Source organism: Triturus cristatus, chromosome 1_2 (genome assembly GCF_964204655.1).
Source record: "Triturus cristatus chromosome 1_2, aTriCri1.1, whole genome shotgun sequence".
Classification (NCBI taxonomy): domain Eukaryota; kingdom Metazoa; phylum Chordata; class Amphibia; order Caudata; family Salamandridae; genus Triturus; species Triturus cristatus.
Window position 1 is genome coordinate 137093998 of NC_140580.1, and position 18008 is coordinate 137112005.

The 18008-nt window shown below is 49.6% G+C and overlaps 1 protein-coding gene across 1 annotated transcript in view; it reads right to left on the minus strand.

Moving 5' to 3' along the window:
• Positions 1-18008, minus strand: part of FHIP2A (FHF complex subunit HOOK interacting protein 2A) — a 246797-nt gene that overhangs the window by 32554 nt on the left and 196235 nt on the right. The window contains exon 16 of the mRNA XM_085603279.1: positions 4756-4859. Within this exon, the coding sequence (XP_085459405.1) occupies positions 4756-4859 (104 nt within the window). The remainder of the gene's footprint in view (positions 1-4755; positions 4860-18008) is intronic.

Below are 18008 nucleotides of genomic sequence, written 5' to 3' on the forward strand. Positions count from 1 at the left end.
TATACCACTCCTGCGCTCAGGCACAATTCGCGTTTCACTGGATTTTTTCCGACCCCGTTTCTGCAACACGTGGCCCCTGAGAGTGACCTGGAAGACCCGACTCCGCTGCACATGGCTGTTTCAACCGCAGGGCCGTCCGCGGGCTGGGATAGATACGGTTGGCAGCACGGTGTGGGCGTGGCAGACGCTTCGCCGGTGGGCAGGTTTGGACTCTGTTTGCACCTTCGGTGCCAGTGACTGGACAACTGGAGCTGCCCTTCGCGACGGAGGTCGGTGTCTGTCAGCAGCTCTGTAAGCTACAGGTGAATACGATGGGCAGGGCATTTCCAGATGGGGTGTTCATAAGCCTGGACGCCGCTCTGCGCATCGAGACGATCGAGCTTAGGCCCCTGCGGCGGATGGGTAGGCAAAGTGGTGTGTGATGTGTACCAGATGAGATGAGCTCCTCTCCCACGTTTGTTCTCCACCAGTCTTTTAGAGCTGTCAGAGAGGTACCCCCTGCGTTCCCCATCTTAACTCCCTTGCTCTTCCTATTTCCTGGGGGCTCCGATGTGCCCCTGCTGTTAGATGGCGACTGCACCCGCTCATGCGGAGCAATGACCTGATAAGAGAGGGGTTTGGACTCTATGGACCTAAGCAGGCACTACTGGTCACTTCTGTACCCTCGTATTAGGTTTTATAGCACTGATAGGTAAATGCATTTTCTGTCTCATACTGATGGTCTTGCTCTTTTTTATGGTGATCTGTCGCGGTCTGTAATTATGATCTTCTAATGAAGTTTCTTTTTTAAACGAATAGCTATGTCGTGTAGTTCTTATATATTCCTATGCAGAATCTGTGCATTCGGATAACAAACTGTGGGTTTGGTGGCAGACTGGTTCCGAGCACCCCCACCGAGAATATTAACCTGTCTGCATTAGCTAGCTCACAGTGCCACTAGAATATCCTCTTATCGGGGAGAGAATAGTTTCTGGCAACCTTAGAACATGACAACCCTGATCCCTCAGAATCGTGGAAACAATGTACTAACTTTCACTCAGTCACTCGGGCTCATTCATTCGGTCTCAGAGAGTTACACAGAAGAAACAGTTGGGCGTGTTACAATAAGAATTTATTGCACAGCTGTTCTTCTAGTGTAAATTAGATGTGCTGCAACAACCGTTAGACAGTACCATATATATATATGATTAGCAGTACAGTGAAAATAAAAGGATAGTACAGTTCTACCATCTTGCAGTAATTATGAATACATACATGAATATAAAATGCATGATAAAAAGAGTGCGTACTCCTATGATGCCTGTCTAGATGTACCCAACATGTGAGTAGGTGTAAAGTCAAGAATCCCTCTAGGATTTAGTATAACCCCATTACCTGAAGTGAGAGTGGGTTGGACCCCGTCCTAGTCTCGAGTTGGACACCCTGCGAGGGAGGTGTCAGACCACTGTCAGCTGGAGCGTCCGCACGCAGGAGCCTCAGCGTCTCTGGTCAGTGTGTCAGTTGGAAGTCTCGGTCTCCTCTAGCTAACACTAGCAAGATGTGCTGTATTTGTACATAAAGTATCTAGGGTTCCTTTGTCCCTTGTTCCTTGTGTTAGCCATTGTTGGATTTGAGGATGACGTATGGGATAAACCTTGTATGTAGATATTATGCAGGTGGTGTAGCCCTAGCCTGGTTTCCAAGAACCATTATGAATATTCATTCATACTGTGTGAGTCTATTGATGAAGTTATATGACGCTATAGTTCAGGGAAAGCCCTCCTTCGACTAGAACTAGGTAAAGGTTCAATCCTAAAAGGCTTGTTACTGTGTAGTGAAGGGTAGGTAATGTAGGTGGAGGTGTATGATATTACCCGGGCCTATATTAGGGTACCTATATGGAACATAACAGCTGTTTTGGCTCCCGGAAGACATGAAGGGATCTGGGAAAACAGTCAGAAACGTTAAATTCTCAAGGGGGAGATGGCATTTTCTCTGGTAGAAAAACTTAACTGGTTCTGAAAATATCATTAGTCACTTCATTGGTGAAAAAGCAGTATACAGCATGGGGTAATGGGTCAACCCACTTCCGCCGCTGGCTATCTTGCACTGAGTGTGACAGCATTTTATCTGATCACACATGCACACCAGTCTACAAAGAAGAGATGGCCTGGCCAATACTTAATCAATGTTTCCAGGTTACAGTAATTAAAAGACAATAATACTTTTTGTTTCTTTTGCTATATTTTCCTGTGATGTGAATGAATACTAAAAAGGGTTTCTGAATATGTGCGAATTGCACCTGCCCCCTTTAAAATTATATACAGTTGGAAATTTGAATTTAGTTTTTAGTCATAAAGAAAAATAAACATCACACTGCACTGGCTAGGTTCTCTTTTGCTAAAGCTTGTAAAGAGGGAATTAAGGAGATTTTTTAAGCCTGTTTCCATACGTCACATTTCTATTTAAAAATAAAAATTCTATATTTTATTTCAAGACATGTTTTAAATAAGTTTTTATGGACATACTTTTTTTTCACAAAACGTTCTTTAACACTACACCCTGGAGTACATTTTCTAGGTTTCAGATTAATAAGGACGACTGTGGCGTCTTCGCAAACTTCAGTTAATCACTGAGAAAGTAACTTTCAGAAATGTAACTAGTACTACTACTGTATTTTAAAGATCCTGCTCCCAATCATGATGGCACAGGATTTTAAAGGAAAGTATGAGAATCTATAAAAGAGCCAATGATGGAAAATATGATATAGTGCATCTAGAAAAACGTGCAGGGCTATTGCCAATATCCAAACAGTTCTACTAGCAAAAGGAAGTTGAGTGTGTGCATGTACTTGCTGCAAAGGTATGTATAAACTACAAGTCACAGAATCACACTTGGTCGTATCATTCTATTGCACTTAAGAGGATGAAAAAAGATTAAGACACAATTGCCCCTTAGTACTATTGATCATCTAGAATACACTCATTATACATATATTGTATTATTATCATTGCTATATGATAGATATCAGTATTGTTGGTAAAAGTAGGAAGAGCAGGATTTACACCCTTCATGTTTCCAGGTAGGCAAAATTAAATTCATGGCCAGAAATACACTAACCAATCACAGCCGGAAACTAGTTCTGGAAATTGAGAAAATGGACTCCAGCAACTCATGGGTGTCAAGGTGTGCCAGCAGAAAGGGGGTAGAGTTAAGAAGAGCAGAGGCATGAAAAACAGAATTTGAGAGTCAACTTGTACATGTATTTTTTAAAAGCTCTTCCTCAAAGAAACTGGCAATAAGGACACATGTGACAGTAGATCTGCTCAGGCTAAATCAATTGGTCACAAAGAGGCTACATTTTGCACCTGCAGCAGAGCTCTTTTTATGCCTAGTAAGTTTCATGGCATAATAATGGTAAGAAAAGTTACAACCGTAATATACCATACAGAGTTATGAGTCAGCAAAACCTTACTGTTTTTTTAATTAAACTTTCCTTATTCTAATGTTGTTCAAAAGGGTTACATTGAGTAGTAATAAAGTCATATTATTGCAGGCAACCCTAACCACAGCTTTACGTTTTAAATCCTAACTTTGTGTTTCTCCAGACTAAGTACTATTAACATATAATGCCTACCAGTATGGATGATAATTACTTAGACAGAGGGGTACATTGGATTCTGACAGTGCATGCATACCTTGTGTACAGGGGTTGAGCAAAGTAAAAAATGTGCATCCAAATCACAGTTTGCACTTGTGAAGTGACAAGCGGATTGCCTTGGTTTCTCTTCCTCCATTGCACTGGAAACTAGATTCCAGATAGCGCTCAGCCAGGATAGGAGTCCAAATAATGGACGGCTAATTGCCATTTAAATGAGGCCTTTGTATTGGGTCTGGCTGACCTGAAATAAGAGGTTTCGTCAATCCCTTGCAGGTGTCTACTCGGAACAGAAAGAAGGTAATGCGAGGGTGCTACTGACGGTGTCGAGCTGTCAACGAATTACCACAGGACAAATTTAACATATTTTACTAGGGCCGGCCCAGATCGGGCTCAACAACAGCTGCCACACACAAGATCCAATTGGGCCCCTTCGTTTCCTGCAGTGGCTGGAACTTAAAACAAACCAATCACACAGCCAGCAGAAAAATGGAATAGTGATCATGCAAGGGTTACCTGCTTAGGAAAGGAGTCAAAAGGGAGTGATGAGGTGGAAAAACACATCAAACGAGAGAGACCGAAAACAAGAGATGGAGGGTTTTAAAAGAGGGTATCAAGGAGTAAAAGTTGATGACGCCGATGAAAAGCTGGCAAGAAAAATATACTGCCTTCAGCGTACATTGGTCAAAATAATGCGAACTAGGTTTTGAAATGAAAAGCAGTTCTCCAAAACCATTTGCAATAAAGTAATATAACTCTAATTGCAACAAACATATCTACTTTTTACCCCGGACCATTTCACAGCATATTAATACAGAGCAACTTGCAGGACATGAACTATAGGGTGACCAGACCACCTCAAGCCACAGGGATACCAGGTTTCCAGGGGAGGCCTTTCGTTTAAAAAAATAGTACATCCTGTATGCTATGGCCTCAGATTAGTTGACCAAAACTGACAGACTAATCCAATTACAATGCTATAAATAAACAGAAGAACGCAGAAATGGTAAAGCAGTGTCTAAGCAACCATTTAACTTTCCACCCTAGCATAGCCACATTAAACCTCGCCATTCATCCAGGACATCACATATGCTGCAAAAACATTCTTTGACACTTACATTGGACCCTCAGGCTCCAATCCAAGCAGCCGTTTTCTGACCAGCAGAAGTTTTGTAGTAAAATCTGGGATGCGCTGAATTCTCACCATAAGGTCTCCAACCACCTGAGAATAGTTACAGGGAGTAAGAAAGCAAGTGTAATACATTTAACAACACAAATATCTCTGCAACAACAGTTCAAGAAGAGACTTTGAGAACGGATTATACTCTTTAGGATTGAATATGTTTGACTTTGTGAACTATCGGTTATACTTCTCACAAAACAAAGATCAATTTCACTGGACGATTGTGTAGATGGACAAGTTACTTACCTTTGGTAACCCCTTATCTGGTAGAGACATGATCTAGCCACAGATTCCTTACCTTTGAACTTCCTAGGCGTCAGACTGGATCTGGAATATTTTTCTTGAGCAGTACCCCTGTAGGTGGCATCGATTGACTCCGCTTGACGTCTTCTGCTTCGTCTCCGTCATTGTGACAATCGTGCCTATATAGGCACACCTCGGCACTCTGACGTCAGTACTTTCGCGACTTTCCACGCCAGAAGCGTGGAGCCATGATGTTGACCAACAGTGGTGTGTTCAAACAACTAGGGCCCTGAAGGGGAACTGCCCTGACATTAAAAACTTATCAACAGTGCAGAGAGGATGGGTGGGTCTATAAGGAATCTGCGGCTAGATCATGTCTTTACCAGGTAAGGCATTACCGAAGATAAGTGACTTGTCCATCTGTTAGAAACATCCAACCGTAGATTCCTTACCTTTGAAAAGATAACAAAACAATACCATCCCCGGAGGAGGGACTGTGGAAAAGTTTAAACCAGAAAGTCAGGTAGGACCGAATGGCCAAAGAGGCCTACCGTATAGACCTGATTGTCCAGGCAATAATGCTTGGCAAACGAGTGCAGATGTCAAGAACCGGGACACCACACTGGAGAGTTGTGGAGGCTGCCTTAGTTCTGGCTGAATGAGCTGTGAGCCCTTCAGGAGGCTGTTTCTTTGCCAGAGCATGACAGATCTTAATGCAGAGGATAACCCAATCGAGAGATGGTACTCTTCAGCACAGAACATCCCTTCTTTTCTCCAACGTACCCCAGAAGAACAAGTTCCTTACCTTCGGTAACGATGTATCTGTAAGAAACATTAGTTAGTTAGATTCCTCACCTTAGAATATCCCCAGGCGTCAGGCTGGATCGGGAAAGATTTTTGTAGCAATACCCCTTGCGCGTCGCTAGGCGTCGTCTGCGGCTCCGCGTCCGTCGCTGGCGTCGTGCGCCGGAATGACGTTGTCGGAGTACTTAGACGCCGCCCTCGTGCGCTGACGTCAGTTCTTGTACATAGCTTTCCGTGCCAGGAACGCAGAGCCATGCAAGAGACCAACACTAGTGCCAAAAAATCTAGGGCCCTGAAAAGGATAGCCTTAACCCTAGATGTCAGTTCGCAGAACGGGGAGGATGGGTGGGTCGGTGAGGAATCTAACTAACTAATGTTTCTTACAGATACATCTTTACCGAAGGTAAGTAACTTGTTCATCTGAAAGAAACACGTTAGTTAGATTCCTCACCTTAGAATAGATACCCCAGCTATACCAACCCCGGTGGTGGGTCTGCGAACCAAGATCACACCAGAAAGTCCTGGAGAACAGAACGGCCAAAGTAGCCATCTCTCCGGACTTGGCTGTCCAGGCAATAGTGCTTGGCAAACGTGTGCAGTGAACCTCACTTCTCCGCCTGACAGATGTCCTGCAAGGGGAGTCCCCGGCCCAGAGCAGTAGTAGCCGCTGTGGCCCGGGTGGAATGGGCCCTCAGCCCAACAGGAGGGTGGGTCCTTTTTTGCCAAGGAGTAACAAAGTTTAATACACAACACGACCCACCGTGAGATGTTCCGTTTGTGTACCGCTTTCCCCTTCTTAGCTCCTACGTATCCAACAAAAAGTTGGTCGTCCACCCGGAACTGTTTGGTGCGGTCCAAATAAAAGGACAGCGCCCGTTTTGGGTCCAGACAGTGGAGCCTCTCTTCCTCCTTTGAAGGATGCGGAGGCGGAAAGAAGGTGGGCAACGTGACAGATTGCCCGATGTGAAGGGGGGTCACCACTTTTGGTAGAAAAGAAGGACGAGTCCGGAGGACAACCTTGTCCGGATGAACAGAAAGAAAGGGAGGCTTAGATGACAGAGCCTGGAGCTCACTCGCCCGTCTAGCCGAGGTGATAGCTACCAGGAAAGCAGTTTTCAGGGTCAGAAGACGAATGGGACAATTGTGAAGAGGCTCAAAAGGAGCGCACATCAGAAAGGTCAGAACAAGATTCAAGTCCCACTGAGGCATTACGAAGGGGACAGGAGGGAACATGTCAGTAATGCCTTTGAGAAAACGTGAAACAACAGGGGACCTGAAAAGAGAAGGCTGATCAGGAAGCCGTAAGAAGGCAGAGATTGCAGCAAGATAACCTTTCAAGGTGCCCAAAGCAGAGCCCTGCTGGGCCAAAGAAAGAAGAAAGAGGAGAACCTCAGAAAGAGGGGCGGAAAGGGGATCCACAGCCTTTGCTGTGCACCATGCCACAAATTTGTTCCACCGGCAGGCGTATACCGTCTTTGTGGAGGGACGCCTGGCTGCCAGAATGACATCACAGACTTCAGGAGGCAAGTCAAATGGCATCAACTGCCGCCGCTCAATCTCCACGCATGGAGGTGGAGACTGGACAGGTTCGGGTGGAGCTGACATCTAGGGTTAAGGCAGTCGTATCGGGGGATCGATCGATAGACTGAGTAGCTCGGGATACCAGCACCTTTGTGCCCAATCCGGAGCCACTAAGATGACTTGGGCCCGGTCGCGCCTGATCTTCTTCAGCACTCTGGGCAGAAGTGGTATAGGCGGAAAGGCGTACAACAGATCGCAACTCCACTCGCGACGAAAAGCGTCTCCGAGCGATTGCTGCCTTGGAAATTCCAACGCGCAGAACTGCTGACATTGCGCGTTCTCTTCGGTGGCGAATAGATCTAACCAAGGCTCTCCCCACTGCAGAAAGAGACCTTGCGCCACGTCCGAGTTCAGACGCCATTCGTGATCCATCATGCACCGGCGGCTGAGTTTGTCTGCTCTGGCGTTCAGAGAGCCCGCCAGATGTTGAACCACCAGGGTGATGCCCTGGTGTTCTAGCCATGTCCAGAGGCGCAGAGCCTCCTGACAAAGGGTCCACGACCCCACCCCACCCTGTTTGTTGCAATACCACATGGCGGTGGTGTTGTCTGTGAACACCTGCACGACACTTCCCCGGACAGAGGGAAGGAAGGCTTTCAGTGCAAGCCGGATCGCTCTCCGCTCCAAAAGGTTGATATGGAGTTGAGCCTCCGCCGGAGACCAGAGTCCTCTGATCTCCGCCTCTCCCATATGGACCTCTATCCCAGGAGGGACGCGTCCGTCACTACTACGTGCTCTGGTTGGGGTAGGGAAAGGCATCTGCCGTTGACCAAATCGCGGTCCGTGAGCCACCACTGCAACTGTTTCGCAGTGTCCTCCGAGATCAAGACATGGTCGGACAGGTTGCAGCGATGCTGGGCCCACTGAAACTTCAGGTCCCACTGCAGAGCCCGCATTCGACACCTGGCGTAATGCACCAACAGGATGCAGGAGGCCATCAGCCCCAGAAGCCGCAACACCAACCTGACCGAAACCCAGGATAGAGGCCGAAAGATGGGAATCAGAGCCTGAATATCCCAGACCCGCTGTTCCGGAGGATAAGCCCGGAACTGCGCCGAATCGAGAACCGCTCTGATGAAGAGGAGCTTCTGGGAGGGTCTCAGGTGTGACTTCGGCACGTTGATGGAGAACTCCAGCAAATGCAGGAGGTCGGCCGTAGTCTGGAGGTGGGAGACGACTTGCTGGGGCGAGCCCGCCTTCAACGGCCAGTCGTCGAGATAGGGGAAGACTAGAACCCCCGACCTGCGCAGATGAGCCGCGACCCCCGCCATCACTTTCGTGAACACCCGAGGGGCATTGGTGAGGCCGAAGGGGAGCACGGTGAACTGAAAGTGCTCCTGACCCACCGTGAACCGCAGGTAACGCCAGTGGGCCGGCAGGACGGGGATGTGAAAATAGGCGTCCTGCAAGTCCAACCCTACCATCCAGTCTTCAGGGTCGAGGGCAGCCAGAACCTGAGCTAAGGTTAGCATCTTGAACCGTTCCTTCCGGAGGAAGGCGTTGACGCTCCTGAGGTCCAAGATAGGGTGTAGGCCCCCTTTGCCCTTCTTGGCAACCAGAAAAAAGTGGCAATAGCAACCACGGCCTACTTCTGGACCAGGAACGCGCTTAACGGCCGTTTTGGCCAAGAGGGCCGTAACTTCCTCCCGCAGAAGATTCAAGTGATCCTCCGATATACGGTGGCACTGCGGTGGCATGGCTGGAGGGGTCGTCTCGAAGGGGAGGGAGTAGCCCCTTCGGACGATTTGCATCACCCACCTGTCCGAAGTGATGGAGCGCCAGTGGAGCAGGTGATGGCGAACTCTGCCGCCCACTGGCGTGGAATGGGCCTGAAAGCTTGGACTAGGAGGGCTTTGAGGCGGATGCTGCCGGGGTGGATGTGGACTGACCGGCACGTTGACCTCTAGTACCGCCACGGCGGAACCCACGTCCGCGTGCAGGTTGGTTCTGCGGCCGGTGGCTAGGCAGACATGAGGAGGCGCCCCTTCCTTGGCCACGAAAGGGGCGAAAGGTGGATGTTTGCGGCCGAGAGACCCAAGGACGTGGCCGTAGCCCGTGAGTCCTTAAAATGAGCCAGTGCACTATCCGCCTTCTCACCAAAAAGGTGAGTGCCATCAAAGGGCATATCCATGAGGGTACTCTGGACATCCCCCGAAAAAGACGTGGAGCGCAGCCAGGCGTGGCGGAAATCGCCCTACCCAGCGAGTCCGTGGTGTCTAGTCCACACCGTTTGGCATGTCGCGCTGCATCTCGCCCGTCAGCAAGTGCCTGGGAGAGACGTGTCCGGGCCTCCTCCGGACACAGGGGCAGCACGTCCTCCACCGCATCCCACAGAGAGTGGGAGAAACGGTCCAAGAGGCAAGCGGTGTTCAAAGACCGCAGGCCCAAACTCAGGAAAGAGAACAGTTTCTTTCCGTACTGTTCCAGCCTCTTGGATTCCCGATCCGGAGGGGCGGACGGGAAGGAGGATTGGGAAGTGGAGGCCTGGATAACCAGGCTCTCGGGGTGGGGTGTTGGGACAGGAAACTGGGGTGGCGCCGGGCCATGTTCCGATCCACAGGAGGAAATGTGGAGGGCTTGGACCAAGTGCCCTGAAGAACGTCGATGAGGGCCTCATTGAACTGCAGCAGAGGCTCTGTGGAGCTTGCTGACGGTTGAAGCACCTCTGTGAGGATATTAGTCCTCACGGCCACAGCAGGCAACTCGAGCCCAAGGGCTTCGGCCGCCTTGCGCAGCACCACTGAGAAAGCTGCACCTTCCTCCGAGGCCACAATCGGAGGAGAGCTGAAACCAGCGTCCGGTGAGGTGTCCAGACCACTGGCATCCCCCAGTTCGTCTGCCCAGTTCTGTTAAAGTTGGCCCTGCATGGCCATAGGGTCCTCAGACCCCTCCCAGTCGCCCCCGTCATCCGATTCCTGATAAACAGGAGGAATGATCGGAGCCGGGCGGTAGATGAAACGCTCATCCATCGGCGCCGGGTCCGGACAGGGGCTAAACAGGGGAACGCCGTCGTCCGGAGGTGGAACCGGTGTTTGCGCCTGCGTCGTGAGGTCGACCGGCGCCGGCAGAGATCCAGGCCTGGATTCCTCAGGGACCTGAGGCCGGAGCCGCCGGCACGCGAGGTCGCCCAGTCGAGCCTGTGGGGCCCGAAGGCGCGCCGGCAGGCGTCGACGGCGGAGCCAGGTCCCTCATGGCCGAGAGAAAGGCACTGACCTCCGCCGGAGTCGCGTCAGTCCCAGGGACCGGCGGGTATGGAGACGGACGCGGCTCCTGCGGCTCCAACGGAGCCGCGGGGGTGGGACCACCCTGACCCTCGGCCGAGTCGCGCGACCGGCGAGGGGAGTCCGAAGAGCGGTGTCGCCTCTTGGACTTCTTTGATCGCTTCGACTTACCCAAATACTTCGAGCCCGACGAGCGATGATGGTGACTGCGGCTCCGCGACCGGTCCTTGGACCTCCTCCTGGACCGGGACCGTGAGCGGCGCAGAGTCGAGTGCCGAAGCTCGAGAAGCTTACAGGACCGCTCCCGCCTAGCCTTCGAGGTCAAGGCCTGACAATCGGGGCACGACTCCGCGTCGTGGTCGGCCTCCAGGCAGTAAAGGCACCGGCGATGGTGGTCCGTCACCGACATCAGTCGATGACAGGAGTCACAGGCTTTAAACCCAGGTATCCTACCGGCACCAGAGTCGAGTCAACAGAAGACCAAAAAGAGTCAAAAAGTTTAGTCAAAAATTGACTAAGGGGTAAACTCTTCCCGGATCGGCGCTGTCTGCCGCGGAAAAAAGAAGAACTGACGCCAGCGCGCGAGGGCGGCGTCTAAGTACTCCGACGACGTCATTCCGGCGCACGACGCCAACGACGGACGCAGAGCAGCAGACGACGCCAAGCAACGTGCAAGGGGTATTGCTACAAAAATCTTTCCGGATCCAGCCTAACGCCTGGGGATATTCTAAGGTGAGGAATCTAACTAACGTGTTTCTTTCAGATAGAGTTGGTCTCCACCGGAACTTTATAGTGCGATTAAAGTAGAACGATCAAGCTCTATTAGGGTCCAGAGTATGGAGACCTTATTCTTCCTTAGAAGGATGCGGAGGAGCATAGAAGGTGGGCAAGGTGACAGATTGCCCTAGGTGGAAAGGTGTCCCCAATTTAGGCAACAATAGAAGCCCTAGTGTGGAGCACTACCTTGTCTGGGAAGACTTCAGATAAGGAGACTGATAATAAAGTTACTGCAACTCACTCATCCTCCTGGCAGAAGTTATTGCAGCAAAAAAGGCCGAAGGGGGCAATTATACAGCGGCCAGAATGGTGCACACATTAAGTAAGTGAGGACCAAGTTAAGGTCCCACTGGGGCATGATAAAAGGGGAGCGGGGAAACAAATGTGTAAGCCCCTGCAGAAATCTATTTACAATAAGTGTTTGAATAGTGCAACCGTAGAAAGGCAGAAAGTGCCGAAAGGTAACCCTATAGAGTGCCCAGAGCAGAGGCCTGCTGGGCAAGAGATAGGATGAAAAGGAGGATGTCAGAAAGGGAGGCAGAGAGAGGGTCAAAAGACCATTCTGTACTATATTTACAAAATGTTTGCCATCGGCAGGTGTATATCAACTTAGTGGAGGGACACCTGGCTGCCAGAATAACTTCGCATACTTCGGGAGGAAGGTTGAATGCTGTCAACTGTCGCCGCTCAATCTCCACGCAAGGTGGTGGAGGGTTGACAGGTTCGGGTGAAGGACCTTCCCATGCTGCTGCGACAGAAGATCCTCCCAAAGGGGCAGCCGGATCAGAGGACCGATGCTCATCTGCAGAAGCTCGGGATACAAATTCTCAGTGCCCAGTCCGGAGCCACAAAAATGACTTGTTCTCCGTCACTACTGATCTTCCTGAGCACTCTGGACAGGAGTGGTATGGACAAAAAGGTGTATAGGAGGCCTGAGCGCCACTGGAGATGAAAAGCATTGCAGATCGAGAGCCGCCTTGGAAACTCCAACATGCAAAACTGCTGACAATGGCCGTTCACTATGGAGGCAAACAGATCTAACCAAGGCTCTACCCTCCGCTGAAAGAGTCCTTGCACCACCTCTGGATAGAGACGCCATTTGTGATCTGATAGGCACCGACCGCTGAGTTAGTCCGCACTGGTGTTCAGGGAACCGTACAGGTGTTGAACCACCAGGTATACGCCCTTCTGTTCCTGCCAAATCCAGAGATGCAGGCCTCCTGACAGATGGTTTACGACCCCACCCCGCCCTGTTTGTTGCAGTACCACATGGCGGTGGTGTTGTCCGTGAACACCTGAACCAGCCTACCCTTGAGAGATAAGAAGGCTTTTAGTGCCAAACGGATCGCACAAAGCTCCAACAGGTTAATGTGGAGTCCGGCTTCGGCTGGAGACCAGAGTTCTCTGATCTCCACCTCCCCAGATGGTCTACCTATCCCAGGAGTGACACATCTGTCACCACTGTAAGATCTGCATGGGGAAGGGAGATGGGTATGCCTGTGACCCATTTGCGGTTTGTCAGCCACCACTGCAGATCTTGCGCAGTTCCCGCCGAGATCTGGACCAGCTCAGTAAGATTCATCCAATGCTGTGGCCATTGGAACTTCAGGTCCCACTGCAGAGCCCGCATGTGCCATCTAGCAGAATGCAAAAGGCCATGAGGCCCAGCAGCCTCAGAGCCAGTCTCACCGAAATCCAGGATAGAAGCTGAAACATCTGAATCATAGCCTGAATATTTTGGTCTCGTCGATCAGGAGGATAGGCCTGAAACTGCACCATTTCCAGAACATTCAGATGAAAGGAAGCATCTGGAAAGGAGTCAGGTGTGACTTCGGCATGTTGATAGTGAACCCCAGCGAATGCAGGAGGTTCGCCGTAGTCTGGAGGTGGGAGAAGACCTCCTGGGGCGAGCCTACCTTCAACAGCCAGTCGTCGAGATAGGGGAAGACCGAAACAGCAGTGGTGAGGCCAAAGCGGAGTACGGTAAACTGAAGGTGCTCGTGGTCCACAGTACACCGCAGGGAGCGGCGATGAGCAGGCAGGACAGTAATCTGAAAATAAGCATCCTGCAAGTCCAACGCTACCATCCAGTCTCCCAGGACCAGGGCAGACAGAACTTGAGCAAGAGTGAGCATCTTGAACTTCTCTTTTCTGAGGAAGAAGTTGAGGGCTCTGAGGTCAAGGATAGGACTAATGCCTCCGTCCTTTTTGTGGAACAGAAAGAAGCGGAAATAGCAACCACAGCCTATTTCTGAATCGGGAAACCCTATCTATGGCTCCCTTGGCCAAAAGAGTTGCGACTTCCTCTCAAAGCAAAGCAAGGTGAGCTTTAGTCAGCCGAGCATATATAGGAGGCATGAAGGGAGGGCTAATCTCGATGGGGAGGGAGTAGCCCTTTCGGACTATCTGTAGAACCCACCAGTCTGAGGTGTTGTCCTGACAATGGTGGAGGTGATGGCGTACCCTGCCACCAACTGGATGCCCATGATCTGGGAGGATCGGACAAGGAGTGTTTGGAGGCGGAGGAGGGAGAAAGGTTTGTAGCCTGACCTGACCTCTGGTCATCCGAACCACAGGGTCAGGATGAGCCGCGCCCATGGCTGAGCAGAGTTTATAGAACTGCCGCGGTCCTTTGGCTTGGATAGGGCTGGCTCTGCTGGAAGCCCCTTCAGTAGCCATAAAAGGTGGCACTAGCGCCGCGTCCACCCTATTTTTGAAGAGACGAGAGCCATCAAAGAGCATGTCCATAAGATTGGCTTGAACACTGCCAGAGAAGCCAGACATTCTCAGCCAGGCGTGGCGCCTAACAGCTACCATGGAGGAAACGCTCTGCCCAGCGAGTCTTTCATGTAAAGGCCACAGTGTATGGTAAACTTCGATGAATCTCTCTTGTATGCAGCAGCTTGGGAGAGGACAGTCTGGGCCTCCTCCAGGACTTGTAAAAGACACACAATTGATGGACGGAATGCAGAACAAATCAAAACATTCACCCCCATTCAAGAGATCTGGGTTAAACCCATCCTCCTTTTGCTCACTATGCCACCCCAGTTTAGAGCTGGCCATATGCAAATCAGTCTTGACCCTGTGCCTCATGGGAACAGTCCAGCCCGAACTGCCAAGCCAGGTCCTCCCTGGATCGGAAAAAAGCATCCTAGGACCGGTGTCGGGGTCCCACTCCTCTTCAGCCAGGATAGCTTGATTCCAGTGGCACAGTGAACCCGGGTCCCACGTCTGAGGAAGCTGGGGACAGGCAGGCACCGAAAGTGTGATGCTCAAATACTCCGGTTTAGGAAGAGGTTGAGGATTGCAGCGAGTGTCTCCGGGGAAACATCTTTGAAGGAGGGGATTCACCCATGAGCGCAGTACAAACACAGCACTGGCAATTATAGCCTAAGAGGCATGACTGTCTTAAGTCAATCCTCTTCGCATACACCGTCATGTCTTTACATTTAGATACAGTGGTCGTCTTGCACATGGAACCTTAATACTTTAGGCTCTGCATTTACCTTCAGGACTGATCTAGCACTGATCATTGTTAAATATTGAAAACACTGATGGAACCTGATAAATACATTGGAGCTCACAACAAAATAACATTACATTTTGTAAGATCTATTGTATGCTGTGGCAAGGTTTGCTACCAGCGCAAGCCTAGAGTATTGCCAATTATTCTCAAATATCAATGGTGCTCCAAGGGAAAGAGCAGCCACCAACACTCTTAACTTGTCTGAGGGAGAACCCCAGTCATTTCAGAGATACACAATGCGTGTAACAAGAGGGAGAGAGAGGACTAGTTAGCTAGTCCGGGTCCCCGAGGGTTTATATGTGATTAAACAAAGAGGACTAGCTTAAGTTGACCAAAGTGTTACAGTACTCAAATTAGTTCTATCACGGGCACCTTGTTGGTGTATTCATGAAGCCCTCACCCACCAACCTAGTTGGTGGCATGCTTCATCATCGGGCCCACCCAGTGACACCTAGTATGTCCCGGGTGTGCTACGACGCCTGATTACAGCGGAGCTGGTATATTGCTGAGAGTGCAGTGAGGTTGGGTGAGTTGTGATTTAAAACGGCTTGGTGGTGGTCCCAGTACCCGAGGGTAAATTAAATTTTAATAACTGGGCCGTCACCAGCGGTTAAAAGTAAGGCTACAGGACGCGAGAGGGTGGCGAGTTACTGCCCCCTGCGTCCTTCAGATGGTCGACATGTTTCAGCCAGTGCCTTAGAGTATTCTGGCTTTCCTCAGGACCGTTTTTTTAAAAAGGTGTGGTGAAATAAAACAGACTTAGTGTTGTGGTACAGACTATGTGATACACTCACTAAGGCGTTTTTCTATATGTGAGAGGGGGATTCCCTTCTCATGCTTACCTGTACAAACAAACATTAAGAACAAGGACAAAACATTTACAGAGAGAGTCAGTAGTCAATTTAGACATATGGTCAACAATGCTTAGGTGGCCGGATCTATAGTGCAAGGTGAGAGGACTACAGTCGGCTAGGTGTGATGGTACTGGTGGTGCCATCAGAGTGAAAATACGCGACTAATTAGGAGCGTGGTGTGGCTAAAACACGGAAATCACACTGAAAGGAGTTGACTTAGTGTGGCAGGGCGCAAGAAAATTGTTCTTACGCTTTGGGTTATTAGCCAAGGCTTCCTGGAGGGAAGCGGTAAGGGGATGACCCTATGGGAGAAAAAGAGATAGGCTGTAGGGGTTAGGGACCTGTGAGGAAAGAAGCGCTTACCCAGTTTGTTTGGAGGCTTGTCAGGTTTGTCATACTCACAGTCTTACTGGTCAGTGCCTGCCTTGTACCTGTTGTCCCGCCGTCGTCCTCCGGTAGAATGAGCCTGTCGACGTGTGGGCTTTTTATACTATGGTTAACAAGGTAATGATGAGCACGGCGGCATATTTTAGTTGCTACATGTACCTTAATGCAATCGCGCTATCATACTGAGCCTATGCAAAAGACTAGAGTACAAATCACCTGCATTATAATCACGCATTCATACTGAGCATGTGCGAGAAACTAGTGTGCAAATCATGAGCATGAGCAACAACATAGCAATCGCGCTGATATACTGAGCATGCACGAGAGACTAGTGTGCAAACCACGAGCATGAGCAGCAACAACACAAAGGGGTAGTCTTACTATTCCCACAGGTGCTCATCATTACCTTGTTAACCATAGTATAAAAAGCCCACACGCCGACAGGCTCATTCTACCGGAGGACGACGGCGGGACAACAGGTACAAGGCAGGCACTGACCAGAAAGACTGAGTATGACAAACCTGACAAGCCTCCAAACAACAAACTGGGTAAGCCCTTCTTTCCTCACAGGTCCCTAACCCCTACAGCCTATCTCTTTTTCTCCCATAGGGTCATCCCCTTACCGCTTCCCTCCAGGAAGCCTTGGCTAATAACCCAAAGCGTAAGAACAATTTTCTTGCGCCCTGCCACACTAAGTCAACTCCTTTCAGTGTGATTTCCGTGTTTTAGCCACACCACGCTCCTAATTAGTCGCGTATTTTCACTCTGATGGCACCACCAGTACCATCACACCTAGCAGACTATAGTCCTCTCACCTTGCACTATAGATCCGGCCACCTAAGCATTGTTGACCATATGTCTAAATTGACAACTGACTCTCTCTGTAAATGTTTTGTCCTTGTTCTTAATGTTTGTTTGTACAGGTATGCATGAGAAGGGAATCCCCCTCTCACATATAGAAAAACGCCTTAGTGAGTGTATCACATAGTCTGTACCACAACACTAAGTCTGTTTTATTTCACCACACCTTTTTAAAAAAAACGGCCCTGAGGAAATCCAGAATACTCTAAGGCACTGGCTGAAACATGTCGACCATCTGAAGGACGCAGGGGGCAGTAACTCGCCACCCTCTTGCGTCCTGTAGCCTTACTTTTAACCGCTGGTGACGGCCCAGTTATTAAAATTTAATTTACCCTCGGGTACTGGGACCACCACCGAGCCGTTTTAAATCACAACTCACCCAACCTCACTGCACTCTCAGCAATATACCAGCTCCGCTGTAATCAGGCGTCGTAGCACACCCGGGACATACTAGGTGTCACTGGGTGGGCCCGATGATGAAGCATGCCACCAACTAGGTTGGTGGGTGAGGGCTTCATGAATACACCGACAAGGTGCCCGTGACAGAACTAATTTGAGTACTGTAACACTTTGGTCAACTTAAGCTAGTCCTCTTTGTTTAATCAGAGATACACAATGCCCTGAGCATCCAATGTTACAATATACAATAAATGTGTCCAAAACGTTTTCTTGTTCCTGGTTTCATTCTTTTCCACAATTCAAATGATGCTTGTTCATATTTACACTGCACAGCCATTTGAACAGCTTCATTTGCTTTCAGTAGCCATGTATGCTACTGAAGGCTAATGAAGCTGTTCAAGTGACTAAGCAGTGTAGAACAAGTTACTTACCGTCGGTAACAATATATCTGTAAGAGACGTACATTATTTATGGATTCCTCACCTTAGAGTTACCCCCAGACGTCAGACTGGATCTGGAGAATTTTTTCTTCAGC